General features: G+C 44.5%; 1 protein-coding gene across 2 annotated transcripts in view; it reads right to left on the bottom strand.

Moving 5' to 3' along the window:
- The window catches only part of SMAP1 (small ArfGAP 1), a 114,501-nt gene extending 95,951 nt beyond the window's left edge, over positions 1-18,550 (bottom strand). The window contains exon 1 of one of the 2 annotated variants that reach the window (XM_060235596.1): positions 18,055-18,550. In XM_060235596.1, the coding sequence (XP_060091579.1) occupies positions 18,055-18,172 (118 nt within the window). In that variant the 5' untranslated portion in view covers positions 18,173-18,550. The remainder of the gene's footprint in view (positions 1-18,054) is intronic. The other variant, XM_060235606.1, reaches the window with a different exon arrangement.
- Positions 18,551-24,871: the final 6,321 nt, after the last annotated feature.

The following is a 24,871-nucleotide window of genomic DNA, read 5'->3' as shown; positions in this document are numbered from 1 at the left end:
AACTTCTGGGGGTGTTGCTGTTTGAATTCCCCCCCCCGCTTCCCGCTCCCCCGATCGCTGTCAGTTCTTCCGGCAATGTGCGATGGTGCAGCTGGTCAATAAGCCTCCTTAAGATCTGGCCCCCCTCCGATGAGACCTCGTAGGAGCTGGGCCCAGTGACCCGCAGCACCTGGGCAGCTAACCACTCCGGCCCACTTGCAAAGTTCTTTGCGTATACCGGATCCCCAGGAAAGAATCCCCTAGCGGCTTCCCTGGTTTCGGGGGAACTGCGGAGGTCCGTAGCCCGGTCAGGATGCAACCTGTCTAGCCTTGTGATCAACTTCCTCCCCATTGTAACTCGGCAGGGCTTAACCCAGTGATGGGGTTGGGGGTGATTCTGTTATCAAATAGGAAGGCTGCCAGGCGGTGATCCCAATCTCCCTGTACAATGCGACCCAGGGCCTCTTTAGTGGTGCGCACCATGTGCTCTGCTTGGCCATTGGTGGCTGGATGGAAAGGGGCAGACCGAATGTGCTGGATGAGGTACCGATTCAAGAACTCCTGGAATTCCCGGGAGGTGAATGCGGTCCCGTTGTCTGTGACGAGGGTCTCGGGAATCCCATGAGTGCAAAAGACCCTTTGCAAGGCTCTGACCGCTGCCGCGGTGGAGGTTGAAGCTACGGGAATCACTTCCAACCACTTAGTGTATGCATCGACAAGAATAAAGAATATTTGGCCCTGGTATGGCCCCGCAAAGTCTAGGTGTAACCGGGACCACGGCCTCCTGTTGGACTCCCAGCGGTGGACAGGGGCATTGGGCGGATCAGGCCAGGACTCTTGGCAGGTTTGGCACCTACGAACCTACCCTTCTATCCGTCCATCCCCGGCCACCATACATAGCTACGTGCCAGGGCCTTCATACGCACTATCCCCAGGTGCGTTTCGTGTAATGCTTCCAGCACTTGCTTCCGCAATGGGGGGGGGACCACCACCCTGCTACCCCAGAGAATGCACCCTTTATGCCTGGACAATTCTTCTCTGCATGATGCGAATCCCTGAATTCTGCGTCCAGTTTGCCCTTGGGCCACCCCCTTCCCACCCAGTTTAAAACACGTGTGAGGATGTGGTCTCTACCCATGGCCCTAGCTACCTCAGCGGCATGGAGGGGCCTCTCTGGTAGAGTCTCTATAAGCATCACATGGGCAGCGGCAGGTGGCTGAGGGCGTCCGCGTGTCCCATAGCTTTGCTGGGGTGGTGGTCCAGGGAATATGTGTACGAGTTGAGGAACTGGTTCCACCACAGGATGCGCTGTGACAGAATTTGCAGTGTCTGGCGGTCTGCAGCAAGGAAACCCAGTAGCGGCTTATGGTCCATGGCAATCGTGAAACACCTACCGTACAGCTAGTCGTTGAATTTATGCACACCTGCCACTATTGTCAAGGCCTCCTTGTCTATCTGGGCATAGTTGCGATCTGTGGGGGTCAGGGTCCTCGAATAATAGGCCACGGGAACCTCCCTCCTGTCTGGGAGTTGGTGCCCCAGAACGACACCCACCCCGTGCAGGGAAGCATCGCAAGCCACAATTACTGGTAAGGATTCGTCAAAATGGTGGAGCACATCATTGGAAACTAGGAGGTCCTTGACTGCCTGAAAAGCGGCGGCCTGCTTCTTTTCCCAGACTCACGGGGCGTTTTTATCGAGGAGCCTATGAAGGCGTTCTGCGATGGCTGTTTGTGGGGCAAAAATGAATGATAAAAATTTAATAATCCCAAGAAACTTTGTAACTCCGTCTTGCACGTGGGGGCCGGGGCTTGGACAATAGCCCTGTTCTTGTCGGCCATCGAGTGGATTCCCGCGGCGTCTACTGCAAACCCCAAGAACTCTACCCTCGACACCCCAAGGGAACACTTCTCCCGCTTTACTTTAAGTCCCGCCGCCTGGAAACAGCGGAGTACCTCACGCAGACGGCTGCTGAACTCCTCAGCGTCTGGGGCGGCGATCAAAACATCATCAAAGAATGGTTGCATCCCGGGGATCCCTTTGAGAAGAGAATCCATTATGCTCTGAAAAATCCCTGGAGCCACACTAACCCCAAATTGTAACCGCTGCACCCAAAAAGCTCCCCTGTGAGTCAAAATGATCTGGGCTTCTGCTGTCTTGGTGTCCACCGGGAGTTGCTGGTAAGCCTGGGCCAACTCCAGTTTCCCAAAAACTTTAGAGCCAGCTAGGGCTGCCAGTACGTGGCTGACCACCGGAATGGGATATGGGTTGTCCTGAAGTGCCTTATTTATTGTGCACTTGTAATCAGCGCATATGTGCACATCTCCATTCAGCTTCACTGGAATGACTATGGGTGTTTCCCATGCAACATAGGCGGTTCTAGCACTCCCTGGGCCGTGAGGCAGTCCAGCTCCGCTTCTATTTTTGGTTTAAGAGCAAACGGAACTCGCCTGGCCTTCAGCCTTATCGGTCTCACGTGGGGATTGAGGGGTAAGGTGATGGGAGGCCCCTTGTAGCACCCCATGGACCCATCAAACACTTCCAGGAATTCCTGGCACATGTGATCGAAATTTTGCCAGGAATTCCTGGCACATGTGATCGAAATTTCGCATTTGCATCTGCTGCACCCTCACTATTTGAATACCCAGCGGTCAAAACCAGGCCAGCCCCAGTAATGTGGTGAGCTGGTGTTTGACCACGAGAATGTCCAGCTTGCCCTTAAAGTTCTTAAACTCTACCCTTACAGTGGTCCAACCCATAATCTGTACAGGGTTTTTTAGGAAGTCCCGCAGTATGAAGTCCGCCGGTCGCAGCCGGGGCTGGCCACGGGGACAAAGTTTTCTTAGAGAATCCTCTGAAATTATGGAGGAGCCCGAGTCCAGCTCCATTAGGCATGGAGCGCCCTCGATTAGGACCGACACCCTGACCTTATCTGGGGTGGTGAGGGGCAAGTTCATTACCTGCAGGCTAGTCGATGTGGTCGAGCAGGCATCGGTCGAGTCGTGGTTGGTGGACTGGCGTCTGCGGGTGGCCTTGGCCCAGAAAGCCCGCGCTATGTGGCCCACTCTTCCGCAGTTCCTGCAGTCCACGTTGCAGTAGGGGCAGTCCTGGCATTCATGTGGATCCCCACAGCTGGCGCACTTGCTGTTGGCTGGTCTCTCTGTCGCTCGTGGCTGAGTGGGCGCTCTCGGCCCCATTCCTGGTTGGCGACGTAGCTGGTTTGCCTCCTCCACTTCTGGGCTGCCCGGTGCCATCTCCTCCTGGTGGACGGTTTCCGCTCATGGGTTGTTATAAGTTTTGGTTGCTCTCTCAAACACGGTGGCTTCGTTGAAGGAGAGTTGGAGGGTGAGCTCTTCCTTTGCAAAGAGCTTTTGCTACAGTCTTTCGTCTCGGAGGCCCCAGACGAAACGATCCCTCAGGACTTCCTCCAGCTTGCCAAAGCTGCAATTCCCCACGATTTGGCAGAGAGCGGCCAGGTAGATGGCGGCTGTCTCTCTCGCCCCTTGATCCCTCTTGTGGAAGAGGAATCAGCGGGCGATGATGGAAGGCTGGGGCAAGAAGTGCCCGGTCAGGAGTCTGACTATCTCCTTGTATGTTTTCTCCATGATCTTTGCGGGGGCCTTTGCAATCTTGAATGTGGCCTCCCCGCAGACACTCAGGAGCATGTCTCTCTTACAGCTGTCGGCTGTAATCATGTTCGCTCGTAGATAGCAGTCCACCCGCTCCGTGTAGATCTCCCACCTATCGGGGTTGGCAGGGTCGAACTCTGCCAGGTGGCCCGTCGTCCCACTTGGGTTAGCCATGGCGGTGGTGGTGGCGGGCGCTTCCGAATGTGTGCCTTCCTCATCTCCGACCAGGTCAGTGAAGTCCCGCTTGGGGAGTTACTTGGCTAGAATCCCATCCTCGTCGCCACTGTAATGTACTGAGTGACGAGACGTGTTGAAGGCAACATGCTTTATTAGTGAGTACATCACAAGGCAAGGCAACGCGGGCCGGGTCTCGATTATATACATACCCCGGAACAACCCTCAGTCTGGCCAGGTCCAATCCTGGCCAGTTAAACTTCCCGCCACAGATCTTGATTGGCAGATCTTGATTGTGGAGATACATCCAGGGACCAGTAGACTTCCACTGGTAATCTCCATAGCATCCGCTGTGTTGTAATTTCAGGATTGAAATGCAAGACACAACAGAGACTTTGATGAACAGTCTGGTTTCAGGATCAGAGATGCAGCCTGAATCATAGTCCGACTATCTAGTCAAGAAAGCAAACTCCCATTGCAGGAAAGGGGCCCCAGTTAAAACGATCTGCCCATGGAGGCTCATGGATTCTACTGGATTCCAGAATGCTCTAAGTGACTAAGATTTCAAACATGTGCTCTGTTGAGGCTGCAGTGGGAGTTTGGAAAGCAAAGCTCTTTAAAGCTAGCAACAAGGATGCCCCTCAGGACAACCTCTTCCATCCTTGATGCAGAACCCAGCCCCTAGCTTACCATGAATCAAAGTGAACTGAAAAGAGACAGGAGACATCGTGAATAATGCTAGCGAAAAATTCACACTGAATCTGATAAGAGCATGCTATAGAGCTCACGGGAAGACCAATGAAGCAGCAGTGCTAGCAAAAAAAAAGTTACTTCTCAGCTAAAGAAGAAGAGATTGGATTTATAGCCCACACTTCACTCAGAGTCTCAGTCTCCTTCCCCTCCCCACAACAGACACCCTATAAAGTAGGTGGGGCTCAGAGGGCTCTCAGAACTGCTCTTGAGATAACATCTCTGCTGAGAACTTGTGGCTGACCCAATGTCACACCAGCAGCTGCATGTGCTGAAGTGGAGAATCAAACCTGGTTCTCCCAGATTAAAGCCCACACACTTAACCACTACACCAAACTGACTACCATTGCTTCAGCTAGTTCACAACCATCCCAATTGTTGAAGATATATCTGCATTTGATGACTCCTAAATCTGAGCCTTTATTGACTCAGAACAAACAATTAGTTGCAAAGCTTTTGCAGTTTTTTGGAGGGTGATAATAAAATATTGCTAATACACAATAATTGGATGCTGGTCAGTCAGAAGACTGCATACTATATTGTCTGGTCTGTTTATGGATCATTCCGGCCCAATTATTGTGATGAATGTTGACAAGATCCTGGGATCTGTAAAGGCCACAACTTGTGTCTTAGAGTCTTGCCCATCCTGACTGCCCAAATCATGTAAGGACCACATCAATGAGCCCTTGGTGTACATCATAAATCAATCACTAACTCAGGACATCTTCCCATGACCACCCAGAGAGGCATCCACTACTTTTTTTAAAAAAAAAATACCTACAGAAAAATAATGTGGCCAATTATTGCCTATTCTGTAGTCTACCCTTTCTTGACCACATGACTGAGACTGCAGCAGCTGAGCAACTCCAGGTTATCTTGCACTGAACCATTTTTTAGTCTGGCATCAGGCCAGGCTATGGGACAGAAACAGCCATGATGACTTTGGTTGATGACTGCCATCTGAAAGTAGATAAAGGCCATGCTTCTTTGTTGCTCCTACCGGACTTCTCTGTAGCCTCTGATACAGTGGACCATTCCATCTTGTTGAGGCATTTGGAGACAGAAACAGGTCTCAAAGAATGTGTTCTGGACTGGTTCAAATCATTCAGTTTTCACAAATCAGACTCAAAGGGTTGCCATCAGAGACCATTTGACCAGTTGTGTAGGATCTGTCCTGTGGGGTTCCAGAGGGTGCAGTCCTATCCTCCATTCCATTCGACCTCTGTGTAAAGCACTTAGAAAAAATCATTCATAGTTTTGGGGTTGGCTTTCATCAAATGCTGATACAGGACTATATCTCATCCAGATCTCCTGGTGATCTGCTAGAGGTCCTATATCACTACCTGCTCAGTGTAGTTAAAAGGCTCAGAGTGAACAAACTGAAACTAAATCCTGACAATACAGAAAGATTCAGCTGACCCTGGTTGATTACATCAAGAGCTTAGGGGTTATACTGGATCCAACATTACTGCTGAAGAAGCCAGTTAATTCAGCTGCAAAAAAACCTCAAACTTTTCTACCCACTTAGTTTAGCCCGGAAGATGGCCCCCTACATTCGCAATTTATCTGGCCTCCTGTATCCCTGCCACAGTAACAACAAAACTAGACTACTAGGTCAACCCTCAACCCTCCAGTTGGTGCAGAATACCACAGCTTGATTATTATCAAGAGCTGGGTGGAGTACACACATTAAGTCCATTCTGAAGTCACTCTACTTGTTGTCTATCAGTTACTGAGTTATATTCAAGGCACAATGGCTGTCACAATCAAAGCCCTTCATGGTCTTGGTCCCTCGTACCTTCATAATTTCCTCTCTCTCTATGCTCTCCCACAACAGCGTCGCCCATCAGAACAGGGCCTTCTGCAAATGCCAGCTTGCAAATTGTCAAATTAGTCATTGACAGTAATCATGCATTCTCTGCTGAGGCTCCCACTTTATGGAATGGCCAGTCTGATAAGATAAGGAAGGCCCCTGCTTTCCTGGTATTTCACACACTATACAAAATGGAATTATTCAGGAGGGCATTTTTAGAAAACTAATACAGCTTTATTGTAATAGAATGGTTCAGGAAGAATGCTTTAATAAAGGGAACGACTGTGGACTATACTACTGTGAGTTTCCACATCATTTAACGTGCCATGTTAGTACTTATGCTTTGCTTTAACTTTATTCCAGGTTTTTACAGTTTTTATAGTATTATCCTATTACATGGTTTACTGGACATCCTATCCTATTGAGCGTGTTGACTTATAATGTGTAATCCACCCTGAGTCTCAGTGAGAAATGCAGACTATAAATAATATTTATTCCCACCCACCTGTGCCCAGTGCAAACTACAGGAGATCCATTCGTTACCATGCTGCTGACATATCCAATCGTCAAGGTGCAATGGAAGAAGGGCTGTAGCCAGGATTTCACATTTGGTGGGGCCCACAGCAGGATTTTTTTGCTGGGGAGGAGCAGGGGGCAGTTTAGACTGCCAGACCCATACTTCTTTAAAAAAAAGAAGAACCCCCCACCCCACACTGTTATTCCCCACTATTCCTAACTGCTGCTTCTTGTGATGGTGGAGAGCCCTGGAGTATGTGGGGCCATGCACCACCACCTTCCAGAATGGGAGAAGAGAGGTATGGCCAGAGCAAGAGGCTCGCTTGCTCCATGTGCTGTTGGCTGCTGCCACCACTGCGGCTGCTGTTCCTCCTCAGTCCAGCCGCATGAATATGGCAGCAGCAGGAGGCATCTCAGTTCTTGGTCCCACCCCTCGCAGGCAACAGGGGAGTGATTGGAGGAGCCTGAAAGATCTGACAAAGATCTGATTGGTGAGGCATGGACCCCTGCCCCTCCCCCCCGCTATAGGCCTGAATGGAAGGGGAAATTAGGAGAGGAAGTGTGTTCATGTGGCATGAGAGAAAGAGAGAGGTCTCAAAAGGGTGGAAAGGCAGGTGCAGACTGAATTACTGCTCTGCCCACACAGTGTAAAACAGGGAGCCCAGGTACAAGGCACTATACAATGCAGCAACAACAACAAAAATAAGACAGATATTTGGCCCAAGAAGCCTACAATATAAATTCAGTGTGAATGCCTACCATACCACCATTTCTCTCCTTCCAATATGTCACCTTTCATGAATCCTTTAATGATTAAACTACAATATGCTTTCCTTCTGGGTTTTGCGGGTTACTCAATTTATCGAATGTCTTTGAAGATTCAGAGTGCTACAATCCTGGTGAGGCACTACCATAAAATTACTTATTTCGAAAAGAATTTTCGTGAGTATTTCTCAAAGTTATTTTGAAGTCGTCTGTATTTCTAGGAAATTAATCACTTTTTCTCCCCTTTAGCAGAAATTGAAGACAAGGTATCTTCTCCGTGTTTTTTGGCTTAATAAATCAGATCTCTTTTTAACCTGCCGATTCATGTTATTTCTTCTTTATACATTAACTGCACACTTATACCAATATACTTTTAAGAGAACTCTTTTAAGATAATCTCTTCATAAGCTCACCCTACAGCACCAGTTATTTCTAATTTATTCTTCTAGTAACTGCACATCTGTAAGCAGAAGGCATTGTTATTCTATTTTACTATTCTAATTAGTATACAAGTAGCAGAAGCTTCAAGGAAATGGTAACTTCAAGAACCAAAGTTCCAAAGTAGCACCACCATTACAGTTTCCTGGATATTTTAAAGGCTAACTCATAGCCAATAAGTCGATTCCACTAATATTACTAAAAAAAACCCTATCTTTGGGGTAGATAACTTCAAAGTGTGCAAAGCGGAGCATGCTAAGTATATACACCAAAATCCACAAATTAGAGGTTAATTCGTACTCACTGTGATTCAAAAAAGGACAAAATTGATTTCCTCTGTAAAATAATTGCTGTATCTCCCATAAGGAATGCTTACAGCAGAAGTTATCAGTGGCTAACACAAACAGGTTCATGCACTGCCAACGGAGTATCAAGATTTAAACAATTCTTGCGTCAATTTGTCAACAAGCTTTTCACGTTTTATTTTCATTTACAAAATTTATACCCCACCATTCTGCCCTCATAAGGTCTACCAAGGTGGCTAACAAATTAAAAAACATCCATAATAAACATCACATTTTTAAACCATTAAAGCCTTCAAAAATACATCCTCAGAACAATTAAAATCAGAGTGGAAACATAAACACACAAAAAATTAAGGAATTAAAACAATGGGCAGGAAGGGGGAATGACAAATGAAACAGGACTCATCTGTCCTCTTCTATTGCCATCTCCTCCCGCAGGTAAACTCTAGTCTTCCCCTACTGACAGAACATGGCAATAGGAGACAGATGGGGAGGGAGTCTGGAGTTCTGATATCATAACCAAGAAGGCCCTTTCCCACACTGCCACTCACCTAATCTCAGAAAACATGGGCACCTGAAGCAGGGACTCAGAAGATGACTGTGGTGGGTGGGTAGGTTCATTAGGGAGTAGACATACTTGCAGGTATTTTAGTCTCAAACCATAAAGAAATTTAAACAGCAGCGCCTTGATTTATGCCTGGAAACAGATTGCAAGCCAGCAGAGATAGGCCAAGACAGGAGTAATAAAATCTTCATGATGCACTCCAATCAAGATCCTAGTTACAACATTTTGCACCAAGAGAAATTTCCAAACACTTTTCAAGGGCAGCCCCATGTGGAGAACATTGCTATAATCTAATCTAGATGAATCAAACGCATGCATCCCAGGGAAGGCCACAGCTGACTAACAGTCAAAACTGATAAAACTGGCCACAGCTGCCACCTGTTTATCCATCAACAGATATGAGTCAAACAGCATCTCCAGACTATGGGCCTGGTCTTTCAGGAGGAGTGCAACTCCATCCAGAACAGCTGATACCTTCAGGGTTCTAACAGCCTCTTTGGAATCATCTGAAAGTGAAAGACAGAACTGAATGCCATCTGTATAGTGGTGACACTAATGTCCAGATGACCTACCCCAGTTGTTTTATATAGGGGACACAGGAGACAAGATGGAGCCGAACAGCTGAACAGCAGTCCCCCAGCACCATCTTCTGAAACCTACTCTCCAGGTGCCTCCCAATCCCAGCTGAAAAAGGCAGCCAAGAAGGCTACGATGATTGGTGGTATCAAAAGTCACTGAGAAATCCAGGAGAATTAATACAACAGGACTCCCTCTATCTACCTCCCAGTGCAGGTCACCCTCCAGGACAACCAAGGCTGTTTCAGTCTTATAACCTGGTCTAAACCCAGACTGGAAAGGATCAAAACAATTCACTTCATCCTAGAAAGCTGTAATTTGAATTTAAAGAGACAGACTTACAAGTACTTCAGTTTGCTGTAATGAATAAGAGTGGCGGACTATAATCTGGAGAACCAGGTTTGATTCCCTAAGGTTCTATATAAAGCCAGCTGGGTGACCTTGGGTCAGTCACAGTTCTGTCAGAGCTCTCTCAGCCCCACCTACCTCATAGGGTATCTGTTGTGGGTGGAGGAAGGGTAGGTGATTTGTAAGCCACTCCAAGGCTCCTTTGAGTTGTGAAGGGCAGGGTATAAAACTACTACTACTTCCTCCTCAATCTATTGTAATAAATAAAATCAATCACAACATGGGGAGCTGTAATGAGGAGGTAAAATCCAGTAAAATGGCCTGGGTAAGGAAAGGTTATTTCACCAGATTCTTCCTCTTCACTGCAATTCCCCAATCAGTAGAAGAAAAAGGCTTTGTTCCTGCTTAAAAAAGAAGACATGCTCTTTATATGAATTATATTCTTCTCCATGAGGACTCATTGCTTGTAATTTTGGAGAACATTATGCCAGCTATTGAACAGAAGGTTTGGAACCTCATAAAGAAAAATGATTGACTTGCTCCCTATATAAAAATGAATGGCAACAATGGGTGGTTCCCTTCATGAAGCCTCAGTGCCTATATTTATGGAGTGTTGCAATGAAACAGAAGGTTTTGGACTTGCATATAAAAAGAAACTGTCTTCCTCCTTATTACAGCCCAACAAGAGGACGATAATAAGACTTCTGATGAAGTGACAACACGAAACGAGTCTACAACTTGTTACTCGTTGATATACTAGCCCATAAAAAAATGGAATTAACTCTGCTGAAAATGCCGTGAATGATAGCTGCGAAATTTATAAGTAGTTATTTTAGTAAAAAGATATAGTAGCTCATAAATAATGAACTACCGGTATGTTGAAAATGCTGTATTACAGTACAAGAATGAACTGTAGAAAATATCATATACCTTTGTGGCTGTTACTGTTAATTTTTTGTGTGAATGACAGCTGTGAAATGTATAAGTAGTTTTATTTAAAAGATATAGTAGCCCATATATCACAGTTATGGTTTTTTGTATTTAGTACGACATCCAGCCATTTAGCTGTTAGTTATTAGCTCCTAAAGAATTAAACCAGTGTAAATTATATCTAAGACAGAGTCTCTATTGAATTCAGATGTAAAAAGATCACAATGGTTGCTTTTGAACATCACAATAAATCATGGTTTGCTCAAACTCTAGTTTATCATGACATTTATCAGTTTTTTTGTAGAAAAAGCTCAGAACTCATTTCCATATTAGGCTACACCCCCGCTGTCACCATTCTTTCACACAGGGCTTTTCTGTAGAAAAAGGCCAGCAGGAACTCATTTGCATATTAGGCCACACCCCCTAACACCAGACAGAACTGCATTCCTGCTCAAAAAATCCTTGACATTTGTTATGATCCAGCAGGGCTCTTCTTATGCTCTTATCTAAATATAGGCTGCCCAACCAATCGTTTATCAATAGATACAATACAGTAGTTTGCACTACTTGTCAATTGAGGATTTAAGAAACTGTTTCTAATTACATCTAATTCAGACATTCTCTGCAATAGTTGGCATTTGGTGGTGCTTCCTCAAGATTCACCTTCCTCCCTACCTGCCTTCACCTTCTTTCCACTCCCAAACACCCCTTGCAGTGATGACTCACTAACCAGGTGCAATAACACCTACAGAGAATAAATCCAAAGAGCAATGGGACAGTTCTTGCTCAATCCCATGGGTACAGTCTGCCAACATAAATAGAAATTGGCTCACATAAAATACAGTCCACAACCCACCAATTGTCGTACTTTCTTCCTCAAAAAGAGCTCCCCCTTTAAACTCTTCTTATGTCCAAAGAAAGAACATCTGAGTGAGTGATCTGGCCATGATTGCATGTGCTTTTCCCAGGGCGTTTATTTTACAAGGTTAGGGAATGTGGCAAAACAGCAGGGCAGCGGGAGGAGGCTGTATAAGATCTATTTTGTTCCATTACATAGTTTGGGAAAGGCAGTGAAACAGGCCAAAAGAGGAAAGGGAGGGGTTACTGAAAACTGGCTTAGCTGAGTACAGTCCAAACATTTCAGAGGAAGCTTGGCTTGTCCTAAGTCTGCCTATCAATTTGTTGCCCATTTATTGTGTCTGACCAGTAATAGCAGCAGGGCCACGCAAAGCAGCTTGGGACAGCCTTTAGGGATTCTGCCTGAGGCAGTAAAGAACTTAAATAGTAGATTAGCAAAGTTTGAATCCAGTTTAAGACCAATTAAATTTTATTCAAGATATACACTTTTGTGTGAAAACACCCTTCTTCGGATAATACAGAAGCTCATACCTTGAATAAAATTTTGTTGATCTTAAAGGTGCCCATGGACTCAAACTTTGTTCTGCTTCAGACCAACATGCCTACCGACCTGAATTTACCTTCATGGAATATACAAACTTACTGTGGTTTATTCGGCAAACTAACCAAGATTTGTGCAACAAAATGTGAGCTAAGCAAACCTTTTCTTATCATGACCATAAAGCCACTTTTATCATTTGGACTCAGATTTCATGATTAGCAACAACCTAAAAATACCAGACTACTTCACTCTCCCTCTTAATAGCCAGAAAGAATTTACAGCCCTCTGCAAATGCATGGTTCTCCATACATGTTCCACATACTATCCTTGTTGGCAAGTCAGTAAAATGTGGTTTGGACCCCGTTAGGTGAATCTGTAACTGGCTGACAGATCACACCCAAAGAGTGCTTGTGATCCTCCTGGAGAGTAGTAGCAAGTGGAGTACCTCAAGGATCTGTCCTGGGACCTGTTTTGTTCAACATCTTTATAAATGATTTGAATGAAAGAATAGAGGGAATGCTTATTAAATTTGCAGATGATACTAAATTGGGAGGGGTTGCTAACACAGTAGAAGACAGAAACAAGATACAGGATGATCTTAACAGGCTGGAAAGCTGGGGTGAAACCAATAAAATGAATTTTAACAGGGATAAATGTAAAGTTCTGCATTTAGGTAGGAAAAATCCAATGCATAGTTATAGGATGGGGGAGACTTGTCTTGGCAGTAGTATGTGTGAAAATGATCTAGGGGTCTTAGTGGACCATATGCTGAACATGAGCCAACAGTGTGATGCGGTGGCTAAAAAGGCAAATGCAATTTTGGGCTGTATCAACAGAAGTATAGTGTCCCAATCACATGAAGTGATGGTATTTCTTTACTCTGCTCTGGTAAGACCTCACCTGGAGTATTGTGTTCAATTTTAGGCACCACATTTTAATAAGGATACAGACAAGCTTGAACAGGTCCAGAGGAGGGTAACAAATGGGGCTGGAGACCAAGTTCTATGAAGAAAGGCTGAAGGAGCTGGGAATGTTTAGCATGGAGAGGAAGTGGCTGAGATGTGATATGATCACCATCTTCAAGTACTTGAAGGGCTGTCATATACAGGATGATGCAGAATTGTTTTCTGTGGCCCCAGAAGGTAGGGCCAGAACCAATGGGTTTACATCAAAAGAGTTTCCAGCTCAACATTAGGAAGAACTTCCTGACAGTCAGAGCTATTCTTCAGTGAAACAGGCTTCCTTGGGAGATTGAGGGCTCTCCTTCCCTGGAGGTTTTTAAACAGACTAGATGGCCATATGACCACAATGCAGATCCTGTGAATGTAGGGGGAGGTATTTGTGAATTTCCTGCATTGTGCAGGGGGTTGGACTAGATGACCCTGTGGGGTCCCTTCCAACTCTATGATTATACATTTATGGATGAAAAGAGGATTCAAAGATACCAGTGGCTGCAAGTATAGAACTGAAGTTGATATTTTGAATACTGAGGTTTAATGTTTTACTGTCCAGATATCATCTCCCACCCCACAAAACCCCCAAGATTCAGTAAATGAACCAATAGAGAAGATCTGACCAATTTATGGCATTAAACTATAACTATTGCACAGTGTTGAAGATCACTGGTTTTAGCTGGGGAGTACGAAGCAAGAGGAGTCCAGTAGCACCTTGAAGATATCCAAGGAGTCCTTCCTTTACAACAATCCTCCCACCTTATGACTGGGATATAAAGGCTCAGTGATCTATCTTCCTTCCTACTTGAATCTGATGAAGGAAGCTTTAACTATTGAAAGCTGATATCCTAGAAATCTTGGTCTTTACTTTTTAAAAACTTCTATCTCACCGCTCCCCTAAGTCACAGGGCTTGGGACAGCTCTTTTAAGGTGCTATTGGACTCAAATCTTGCTCTTCTACCGCAGACCAACACTGATACCCATCTGAAACTAGGTGTCAGGTTCCATTAGTGGGTCCTATCCAAGCCTAAAACAGAAGGCAACAATGACTGCATCACCATTTTTTCCTTGATGTGTTTAGGGTATTACTTTAAGAGACGGGGAAAGAAGAAGAACAAGAGGTACAGAGGAAAAGCTAGAGGAAGACTAGACTTATTTCCATATTACAAGTTTTGGTTAAAGACTGGTCCCAAATAGGAAAAAGTTCAAGACAACTGGTCTGGATTTCTGCTGTTGCTGTTTTATTCTTTTGCGACACATTATGCAAATACACTACTCATAACACATTATGCAAATACAAAGTATGAAAAGAGCTGATTTGTTTGATCTCACAGTTCTCTGAACAGAAAATTAAGAAAACAGTTCAGCCTCATTTATTATCCAGTCCTATCTGTGAACCTTCAGACCATCTTAAAAATTACAATGTAAGAAGATGACAAATTTGAAACCCAGATCATGGAATTTCTTTTACAAACCTAGTGAATCAATGTAATATGCAATGCTTCTAAGCTCAAGACTACAAACATTCTGACTTTTGAAATTCCCTGCCATTCCCAGTGCTTCATCATTCCCCACAGGCAACTCCATATCTATTAAGGAAACAACTTCCTGATGTATGTGAAGTTAGAGCAAGCATCGAGCCACTGAAATATGACTCACTCCTAGAGCTTGGGATGTACTGTGGAGGAAGGGCAACACAATAAAACATCCGGGAAGTTTCAGGTCAAACATTCCAGGAAGCCACAGAGGCTGTTTTCCCAGCCTACAGAATCATCTAACAAGTTCTAATTCACACAAGAAAAGAAGACTATTTTAGAAGTAAAAGGATTATTACCAGCCCACTCAATTGAGTATACAAGTAATTGTCATATTCCATCTTTGTTATTTCTGGAGTGTGTTAAGAAAAAGTAGTTAAGAGTAAGGAAGCTGTGCTATCACACCTAGAACAACAGTTCTGAATTGCAAAGTAACTGACAATAGACTTCAGATAAAACTGCTCAATTGTAAATATTTTAATACAAAAATAAGTACTGTAATATGAAAATAACACAAACATAAGTATTTCAGCCTGCTAGGGACTGAAAACTCCACGAGTACCTGCCTCATAACTTAAAAACAAACCAACCAACATTCATTCAAAACCACATGATCCTTTCCACTAGACTTTTTGTCTTGCGTACTTGTACATAACAATGCATTTCATCAATTCTCGTCATATACATGCTCTTCAGTGTGTTCCTCTTCATCACTTCCAAACTCCACAGAATACTCAGAACCGGGATGGCAAAACTTGCTTAATGTAAGAGCCTCATAGAATAAATGTCAGATGTTTGAGAGCCAGGGAGGGAGGGAGGGAGGGAGGAAATAGATGGGTGGGAGGGAGGGAGGGAGAAAGAAAGCAACTTTAAATGTATGCTCCAAGCTGCCAGCTGGCTTAGCTTGGATAAATGATTTAAAGAAAAGAATGCCTTATCCAAGCTGGCTGATGGGATGGTAGAAAGTTCGAGAGCCACACGTGGCTCCTGGGCTGCAGTTCGGCCACCCCTGCTCAAAACTGAGATGTCCCACTTCAACATTATTACCCTGCCTCCTTCAAAAATATTGCATAAAACATGCACATATAAGAGTCTTCTTAAGGGAGATTAGAGAAAGGCTCAGGAAAGAGATAATTAAAGTGAACAACATTCAGAAGCTACCACCTCTATCTTGGGTGCCCATCTTCCAAGTTTCAATACACACATGTGATAGCTGAGATTATTCCCTGAAGCCAATATAAAGAAACAAGACCGACTGAGTGCAATGGGCCTTATTTCCAGGTAAGACTGCTTAAAATTCTAGCCGCAGTGTTCCAAGATGGACTGAAATCCTTACAAATGCTTAAGCCAAGGCAGGATACAAATGCTTTAATTACAAAATGAATAAATTTAACACATGGAATTATAGCTTCTTCATCAGAGATTTACAAGGTATAATGGACTTGTCTTCCAAACATCACTCTAAAGAATGTTATCTCTGGTTCGGGGCTGAGTTTCATTACTGGAAGAAAAATAAAAGGTTCTGGGACTGACTCCTGATAACTACTGTTTCAAATGAAGCCTGATCTTTAAAGGACACAGAAATGCTTTTGTCACAGCTTAAAGCTTTTACCTTCCAACAACCACAAAGACTAAAATAACTATCAACACACACAATCAATGTCAGGAAGCAAGAGGTGTAATGATGACAATGTTAAGCAGTAAGTGATGACAGCAGCCAAACTTTTCAGCTTAGGGGGGAAAGATTACTATGAAAAACCATTATAAACTTTTATACAAATATGCATGGTGTGACCAAAAAGAGGAGAGATAGAACCTTCCCTCTCTCCCCCCAAATTTAAGGGTACTCAATAAAATTTAAGAGCAGCAGATCCAGGAATAATAATAATAATTACACACTGTTGCACACAACTAACCAATGACCTATGGAACCTGCTGCCACAGGATGCAGTAGTAGCCCCTGGCACAGGTGCCTTTAAAAGAGAAGACTAAATAAATTTATGAAGAATGAGGTTCACGGCTATCAGAAAGAGGGGCCACATATAACCTCCACATCCAGAGGCATGGATCTTCTAGACACCAATGGTTAAAGGGACTACACTAGGGGGAACTTAGTTTGGGGCTCGGCTCCTTTGCTGGCAGTCCAGTGCCAAAAAACAAAGGTGCTGGGCTGGATGGACCGGGAGTCTGACCTAACCACCAGTCAGGCTCTTCTTAAGTTTTGAAGGAAGCCAACACCCCATGGCCCATCCAGTCCAACACTCTGTATCACACAGTGGCCAATCTCTCTCTCTCTCTCTCTCTCTCTCTCTATATATATATATATATATACACATACACACACACACACACACATTATGTATATATACACACACATAATGTGGCTAATAACCACTGATGGATCTCTGCTCCATATTTTTATCCAATCCCGTCTTGAAGGTGGCTATGCTTGTAGCCGCCGCCACCTCCTGTGGCAGTGAATTCCACATGTTAATCACCCTTTGGGTGAAGAAGTACTTCCTTTTATCCGTTTTAACTTGACTGCTCAGCAATTTCATTGAATGCCCACGAGTTCTTGTATTGTACGAAAGGGGGAAAGGTACTTCTTTCTCCATCCCATGCATAATCTTGTAAACCTCTATCATGTTACCCCGCAGTCGACATTTCTCCAAACTAAAGAGTCCCAAGCGTTTTAACCTTTCTTCATAGGGAAAGTGTTCCAAACCTTTAATCATTCTAGTTGCCCTTTTCTGGACTTTTTCCAATGCTATAATATCCTTTTTGAGGTGCGGTGACCAAAATTGCACACAGTACTCTAAATGAAACCGCACCATCGATTTATACAGGGGCATTATGATACTGGCTGATTTGTTTTCAATTCCCTTCCTCATAATTCCCAGCATGGCGTTGGCCCTTTTTATTGCAATCGCACACTGCCTTGACATTTTCAGTGAATTATCTACCACGACCCCAAGATCTCTCTCTTGGTCAGTCTCTGCCAGGTCAGTCTCTACCAGGCCTTCCAGAGTCCCCCATCCAATGTTCCCTCTTAGCTGCAGTCTTGTGAGCAAAAATTCCACTTTGTGAGCTACTGGCATTAAAGTTGTGAGCTACTGCATCAATTGTGCTTTGGGGTCATCCTTCCTGAGCCAAGACAAAAATGTGTGAGCTGGAGGCTAAAAATCTGTGAGCTAGCTCACGCTAACTCAGCTTAGAGGGAACACTGCCCCCACCCTCTCCTTCGCTCTCCCACATCCAACACCACAAAACACCCCCGGCTCTGTGACACACCTTCACCTTCAGCCTGCCGCCCTGTCCACCCGGCGGCTCCCAAGGCCACGCCCCCGCTGCCCCTTCGCCCTCCTCCCAGCTCACTTACCCTTGGCCTCGCAGTCCGCGCAGTACTTGTTGTCCTCCTCCCGCAGGAGCTTGGCCAGAATGGCCTGGTGCTGCTCGTTCTGCTTCTGCGCCTTCTCCCGGCACGAACGGGTGGACATGGCGAAGGGAGGAAGGGCAAAGGGAGAGGGGAGAGGAAAGGGACGGGAGGGGAAGAGATGAGAGAGAGAGAAGCAGGGGGGGAGACCGGAGGCACCGCGAGGCGGGCGCCCCAACAGCCGTGCGGACGAGGACGGAGGAGGAGAGAAGGGGGCGAGCGAGCGGAGCGCCAACAGCCAAAAGGGAGGAACTCCGAGCAAGCCGGCAACCCAGCGGCGGCGGAGCTTCCTCCAGCTCTTCCCTCCTCCTGTCACGCCGACACCAAGAGGAGCGCACGCCGGCTCAGCCAACCAGCGGCCGCCGGGAAGGCAGGCAAGGAAGGGACCAGCCCCACCATCGACTTCCTCAACCGGAACTACTCCAGCCCGGCGGCCACAACATCCGCCACCGAAGTCGGCTTCAGTTTCTGCCCACGCCCGCTGGGGTGGGGGGTGGTTCTTTTCGTCCCCTCTTCAAACCAATGCCTGAGGTCTATAGGGAGAAGACAAATTCAACAGGACTCTTTCTGTGCCTTAAAGGCTTACCGAAATTTTATCTCACCCTAAGCATTCCTGCAAGGAGTGGATCCTCACTAGACAGTCATTTCATGGAGGGTTTTTTTAAAAAAAAAAATGTGTGTGAAATACAGGAAGTTCAAAGTGAAATGTACTTGAATAAAAAAACACATAGACCATGCTAATTGGTTACCTCCTGTAATGGATGAGGAATCCCTGATCTTCCTACAAGTCAGGGAAGTAGTGTGAGATTTCTTAATGAAACCCAATTCAGCAAGTTCATGCTGCTTAGGGTTAAGGTTACCACAGATGTACTCTTTTTAGAGGACGTGTTTTCTCTTTTTTTGTGTGTGAATCCTCTTTTTGGGCTCTTTTAAAACGGACTCTTGGGGTTGGAAGGTTAGGAATATACCTAGTTAGTAGCAGTGATCACTGCTTAAAAGGGGTATTTAAAATGAAAGTTGTCATTGTGGTCACTTGTTTGAAGTAGTCAGTCAGAAAATATGTCGTCTTTTGCTTTTCAAAGTATGGTAACCCTACTCTAAGTATTAGGATTTCATTGTCAGATTTCTGTTTATTCTTTCGTGTAAGGACTGACATATGAACAAATGGAGCTGCCTTTTATTAACCTGGGGCTTCCTCCATACTGAGCAGATGCTCTATCATTGAGCCAGAGCCATTCTCCAGAATATCTTAATGCAGTGTAAAGGGTATTTTGACATACAACGTGGCATGTATCACATCAGAGAGTAAGAAAATGGACAACCCCAACAAGGTATAGCTGATAGATATTTTTAGATGCTCTAACAGCACTACTTGAATAGATATGGGGACAAAGTTGGGTCTTGGATTGTTGCAGGCTCTGTGTTTGTAACTCTATGAGTTGCCCCCTTGTTGAGGGAAGAAGCTAGGGTTGCCAATTCCACATTGAGAAATTCCTGGAGACTTCTGAGGGTGGAACCTGAAAAGGGACAATGCCATAGACGCTATCCTCAAAAGCTTCCTTATTTTCCACCAGGGGAAATGAACTCCTGTCACCTAGAGATCACTTGTAAATCTGGGAGATCTCCAGGCCTCTCTAGAGACTGGCACCCATAGAAGAAGCTGTTTTATGTTACGTGGTTGCCTCTCAGCAAGGAAAGACCTGCTGCACACTGGAGTGAATGGGGAATATAACCTCAACTTAAATATGCATTTAGGAGGTTTCTGTATTGATAGAATGGTTTAGGATTGATATGTTAAACATATGTGTATATTCCATGTTCCAGGTTGTATGAAAATAAGAACATTGTGTGTGAATACAAACACTGGTCAAGCCCTGCTGATTTCCCTACAGGAAGAGAGAGAAATCAGTGGGACTAAAAGGCTCCTTCATGCAACCTTGTGAAGAGACCCTGTGACTCTAACTGTTGCAGCAATCCATTTCATTTCATTTTATTTAGTTTAAATCCCGCACTTCCCACCAAAGCGGCTCAGGGCAGCTCACAACACAAAAGTTCTAACATAAGATTAAGTTTTAAAATACATCAATTTACAACAACAATAAACCAGTAAAAACAGTAAAACAGTAAAACAAAGCCATTTACCAAAGTACCATACTGCAACCTTCTATTCGAAATGTTCAAGTACTGAAAATCCACCCATCATCAACCTTCCATGGAAGCAAGTGGCTTAAAATCAGTAGTGGTGCATCACTCATCAGATGGGGTATATCCATATGCTTACCAGTGGACTGAAGATAAACACACAGTACTGTCTGCATTTTCATGTTGGGCTTCTAAATTGTGTCTTGTCTCTGACAGCTTTTTGATGTCTACAGTAGTGAGAAGGCAGTCAAAGGAGATGCACAGTTCTCACTAAGAAGTTCTGGAAAACATGTTTTAAATTTATAAATGACTTTGACTTAATGAATGAAAGCTTGCTTGGGAAGTAAGAAAACAGAACTGGTGCTTTCCAAAAATGATAGTACTTCAAATATCATCCACCAGACTCACTTCTGCAATATTTACTCTTACTATCTGCAATTTATTCTGGCAAAGAAAAAATATCTTTGGTTACTAAGACTTATGAGCATGATACAATGCTTAGATAAAAATAACTTATGAGGGGGTCCTGTTTTATTTATGTGAAACGTTCATTTTAAATAAATTAAAGTTATGGAACGTTCCTAAAATTGTTCTTCACTTATGCATTTTCATGCTAACCTGTTCCTAAACACTAAAACACATTCAGATGTATATGTTTGGCAATCTAAATTTCTGATTTTTTTTCTAAATTTTTAAAGGCTTACCTTATAACAGGAACCCAACTAAAGAAGGTAGGCAGGTATAGCTATGTGGGGGGGGTCAAGAGGAGAGCACAATACATAGTAGCCCATGCTGCCGAACAAATAAACTAAATGTGTGTCTCCCTTTGTCCTTTCAAAATTTATATTTGCGACTTCCTGGAGCATTCTCCACTCCCAGCCCTGACTTTTGGGGAGGAAAAGATTGGAGCTGCCTAGAATGGAACCACCAAAGGCTTTGGGATTGCTACTGTAGGGATTGGGGGGGTATGGGTTTTTATAGTAACTATTGTTGTATTTTCTTGAGAGTTATAAACATGGCTATTCATATAAGCTCTTAGTGTACTCTAGAATTCTGTTGTTTAAGTATCCTAAATTGTGTGGGGTATTTTTCAGTTTATTCAGTTTGAGGAATTGGACAAAGTCTACCCATCTGTTTATATGTCTGTTGCCCTTCCTGGCTACTTCTGGATGGGGGATGGCTGACTAGGGGCGAGAGGCAGTTAATGCCTTTGTGAGGGGGGGGGGGCTGTCACCCCATCCTTGAAACAAACTGTGATGCATCTGCCTCTAAATAAGCCTACCCTAGACCCTGTAGATCTCAGTATGTATCAACCAGTTCCAAATGTTCCATTCCTGAGCAAAGTGATTGAATGCGTGGAGGGAGACCACTTCAAGCTTTCCTGGATGAAGTGAATTGTTTAGGTCTTCTCCAGTCTGGTTTCAGGCTCAGTTATGGGATTGAAACAGCCTTAGTTGGTACATGACTTGTGTCAAGAGATGTATAGAGTAGGGTTGCCAGGTCTGTGTTGGAAAATACCAGGAGACTTTGGGGGTGGGTCCAGGAGAGGGCAGAGTTTGGGGAGGGGAGGGACCTCAACATGGTACAATGCCATAGAGTCCACCCTTCAAAGCAGCTATTTTCTCCAGGGGAAATTATCTCTGCCAGTTGGAGATCAGTTGTAAAAGCGCGAGATATCCAGGCCCCACCTAGAGGCTGGCAACTATAATATAGAAGGACTGATTCACCAGAACCTCTCAGCAGCTTTCAGTATCATTGACCATGATAACCTTCTGGACTACCTTTCCAAACTGGGACTGGCAGGCACCATTTTGTGGTGGTTCCCGTCCTACCTGGAATCCATCTTTGGAAAAAAAGATATTTTAACATCTGCATGAAACTGCTGGCTGAGGTCATCTGGGTCTCTCCAATCTTGGCCCATCTGCCCTGGCTCCCTGTCTGTTTCTGGGCACAATTCAAGGTGCTGCTTTTTACATTTCAACCCCTGTGGTTTGGGACCAACATACCAGCAGGACCACCTACTCAGTTTAATTTAATTTTTCAATTTATACCCCACCCTATCCCGCAAGCGGGCCCAGGGCAGCTTACAACATTAAAACAACATTAAAATTAATCACTTCAAAAACATAACCATAGATATGTCGATCAGATTCAAGAGCAATAATCAGTACAACAAACCACACAACATCGTGTAGGCTGGAAGTGTGAGCACCTTGATGGTAAGCTGCTGGGTGCTGTGGGAGCAATAACTTCATAGGACATCCGCTGGATCAAGTAAAAGCCTGGTGGAAAAGCTCCGTCTTACAGGCCCTGCGGAACTTGGCTAGGTCCCACAGGGCCCGGATCTCTAATGGGAGCTCATTCCACCATGTAGGGGCCTGGACCGAAAAGCCCCTGTCCGTGATCGAAGCCAGATGGGCATCCTTAGGCCCAGGGATCACAAGAAGATGTTGTGTAGCTGACTGCACTCCCTGTGGGGGGGGGGGCACTTATGAACCTACCTAACTGCTGCAGTCATCTTCTGAGGCCCTGCTTTAGGTGCCCCCATCTTCTGAGATAAGGCATCAGGTGAGGGCCTTCTCAATTGTTATAGCAGAACTCTGGAACTCTTTCCCTGGGGATATTCATGTGTCTCCTTGTGTTGCCATCTTCTGTCAACAGTAGGAATGCCAGCTTCCAGGTGGGACTTGGCAATCCCCCAGAATTACAGCTCATCTCCAGACTGCAGAGATCAGCTTGCCTGAAGAAAATGGCTGCTTTGTACGGTCATTGTACACTCTGCATCATTGTACCCAACTGAGATCCCTATCCTTCCTAGGCTCCACTCCCAAATCTTCAGGAGTTTCCCAGCATGGATCTGGAGACCCTACCCTACCCTATCTCCCACCAGTGGCCAGAGGGGAGCTGGCAACCTTAGTGAATACACAAAGACTTTTTATTTTGTTTCATGTTCCCTCAGTGATGTCTCCTTCCTGCTCTGTTTTACATTATTGTTATGTTTTTATATGTGTATTTTAGCTTGGTTTTATTTTTATGATATGTTTTTGTTTGGTTTTAATGGTTTTTAAGATGTGTTTTTATTATGTATGTTTTTAGTTTGTTAGCCGCCTTTGAGGTCCTGATGTCAGCAGAAAGGAAAACTAAAAACATTTCAGGTAATTATTAAACCTGCCTGAAATAAGGTTTTCTGAGGCATGTACAGTTTTAAGTGTAATGACCCACACGTCTGAGTGGTTTGTATTTACCTCAGTTGTATAGTTTTGTCTTCTGAATAAACTTCATTTTCATTTACTTTTAGAAAGCAAACCATCTTGTTGCGCCTGGCAAGTTATCTCTGTTATCAGTCCAGCCCAGCATAGGTTTATAGCCAGGCCCAGATTCTATTCTCTCAAACCATTTTCCACTCTTTCTGGGAACCCTGGGAGTTGGGGTGGGAAATTGAGTGATGCAGGAAAGAAAGCTTGTGCAGTGGTATCTTGTCTCCAGGAAATCCCTCATAATAGTATTCCCTTCTTAGCTAGCTAATCTGAATGGAGTTAATGGATAGTTTTCTACCTAACAGTCCTAGGGGATGAATAAGAAAATATTTCCACCAACCTGAAAAATCCTTTACTAATGAATTAGGGAGGTCTGATATGAAGAGCAGAATATCTCTTTGCAAGTTTTTTAGCTAAGTAGGATGATGAGGTCAACACCCTTCCTCAGTACTGAAAATGGGAAGACCGTTTGGAGAATAATACCCATTGAAACCAACCAAGATTCTGTGTATATTCCAGTAATTGTTCTTTCCTGTGAGGGGATTAGAGTACTGTTTTAATCTTAAAAGAGACCAAGAAGTTCCATGGATGCACTGTTAATCATGAATCTGATAAATAAAAGATGTTACCTTCCCCTTATACTGTTAGCAACAAATATAAATTCAGGGAGGTGGGATTGGAGATCAGTTCAGGAACATCTCTCTTTATCCGCATTCTTTGCCATAAAATGGTAGGGGAACTTGTACACTGGATAGCTATTGTTACTCTTCAGTTAGAAGTCCTCTGTGGCCTGCCCTACTCTCAAATAAGCAAATACAAGCGCAAGTTTTGTTTTTCTTGATGCACTCAGCTTCCTTTTACAGGAAGCAGATAATAATGTGCCAGTATATTTCTTAGGTGTGTATCTTACTGTTACTAGAAATGCTTGCTGTCTCCTCTTTAGATGGGAAATTAGCAAGAGGGAGACTTGGTAGAGCAAATTAGGAGCAAAGATCTTCACCAATTATACAAAGGTCCAGTTTTCATAAAGGAAGACTCTAGGCTTGATATATTTTAGAATGCTTACTAGAAAATTATGCAAAGAAGAAGACGACTGCAGATTTATACCGCACCCTTCTGCCTGAATCAGAGACTCAGAGCAGTTTACAATCTCCTATATCTTCTCTCCCCACAACAGACACCCTGTGAGGTGGGTGGGGCTGAGAGAGCTCTTACAGCAGCTGCCCTTTCAAGGACAGCTCTGCAATAGCTATGGCTAACCCAAGGCTATTCCAGCAGCTGCAAGTGGAGGAGTGGGGAATCAAACCCGGTTCTCCCAGATAAGAGTCTGCACACTTAACCACTACACCAAACTGGCTCTCCAG

Source organism: Heteronotia binoei, chromosome 1 (genome assembly GCF_032191835.1).
Source record: "Heteronotia binoei isolate CCM8104 ecotype False Entrance Well chromosome 1, APGP_CSIRO_Hbin_v1, whole genome shotgun sequence".
Lineage (NCBI taxonomy): Eukaryota > Metazoa > Chordata > Lepidosauria > Squamata > Gekkonidae > Heteronotia > Heteronotia binoei.
Note: the sequence above shows the minus strand (reverse complement) of the source record. Positions and strands in the feature narration are given on the sequence as shown.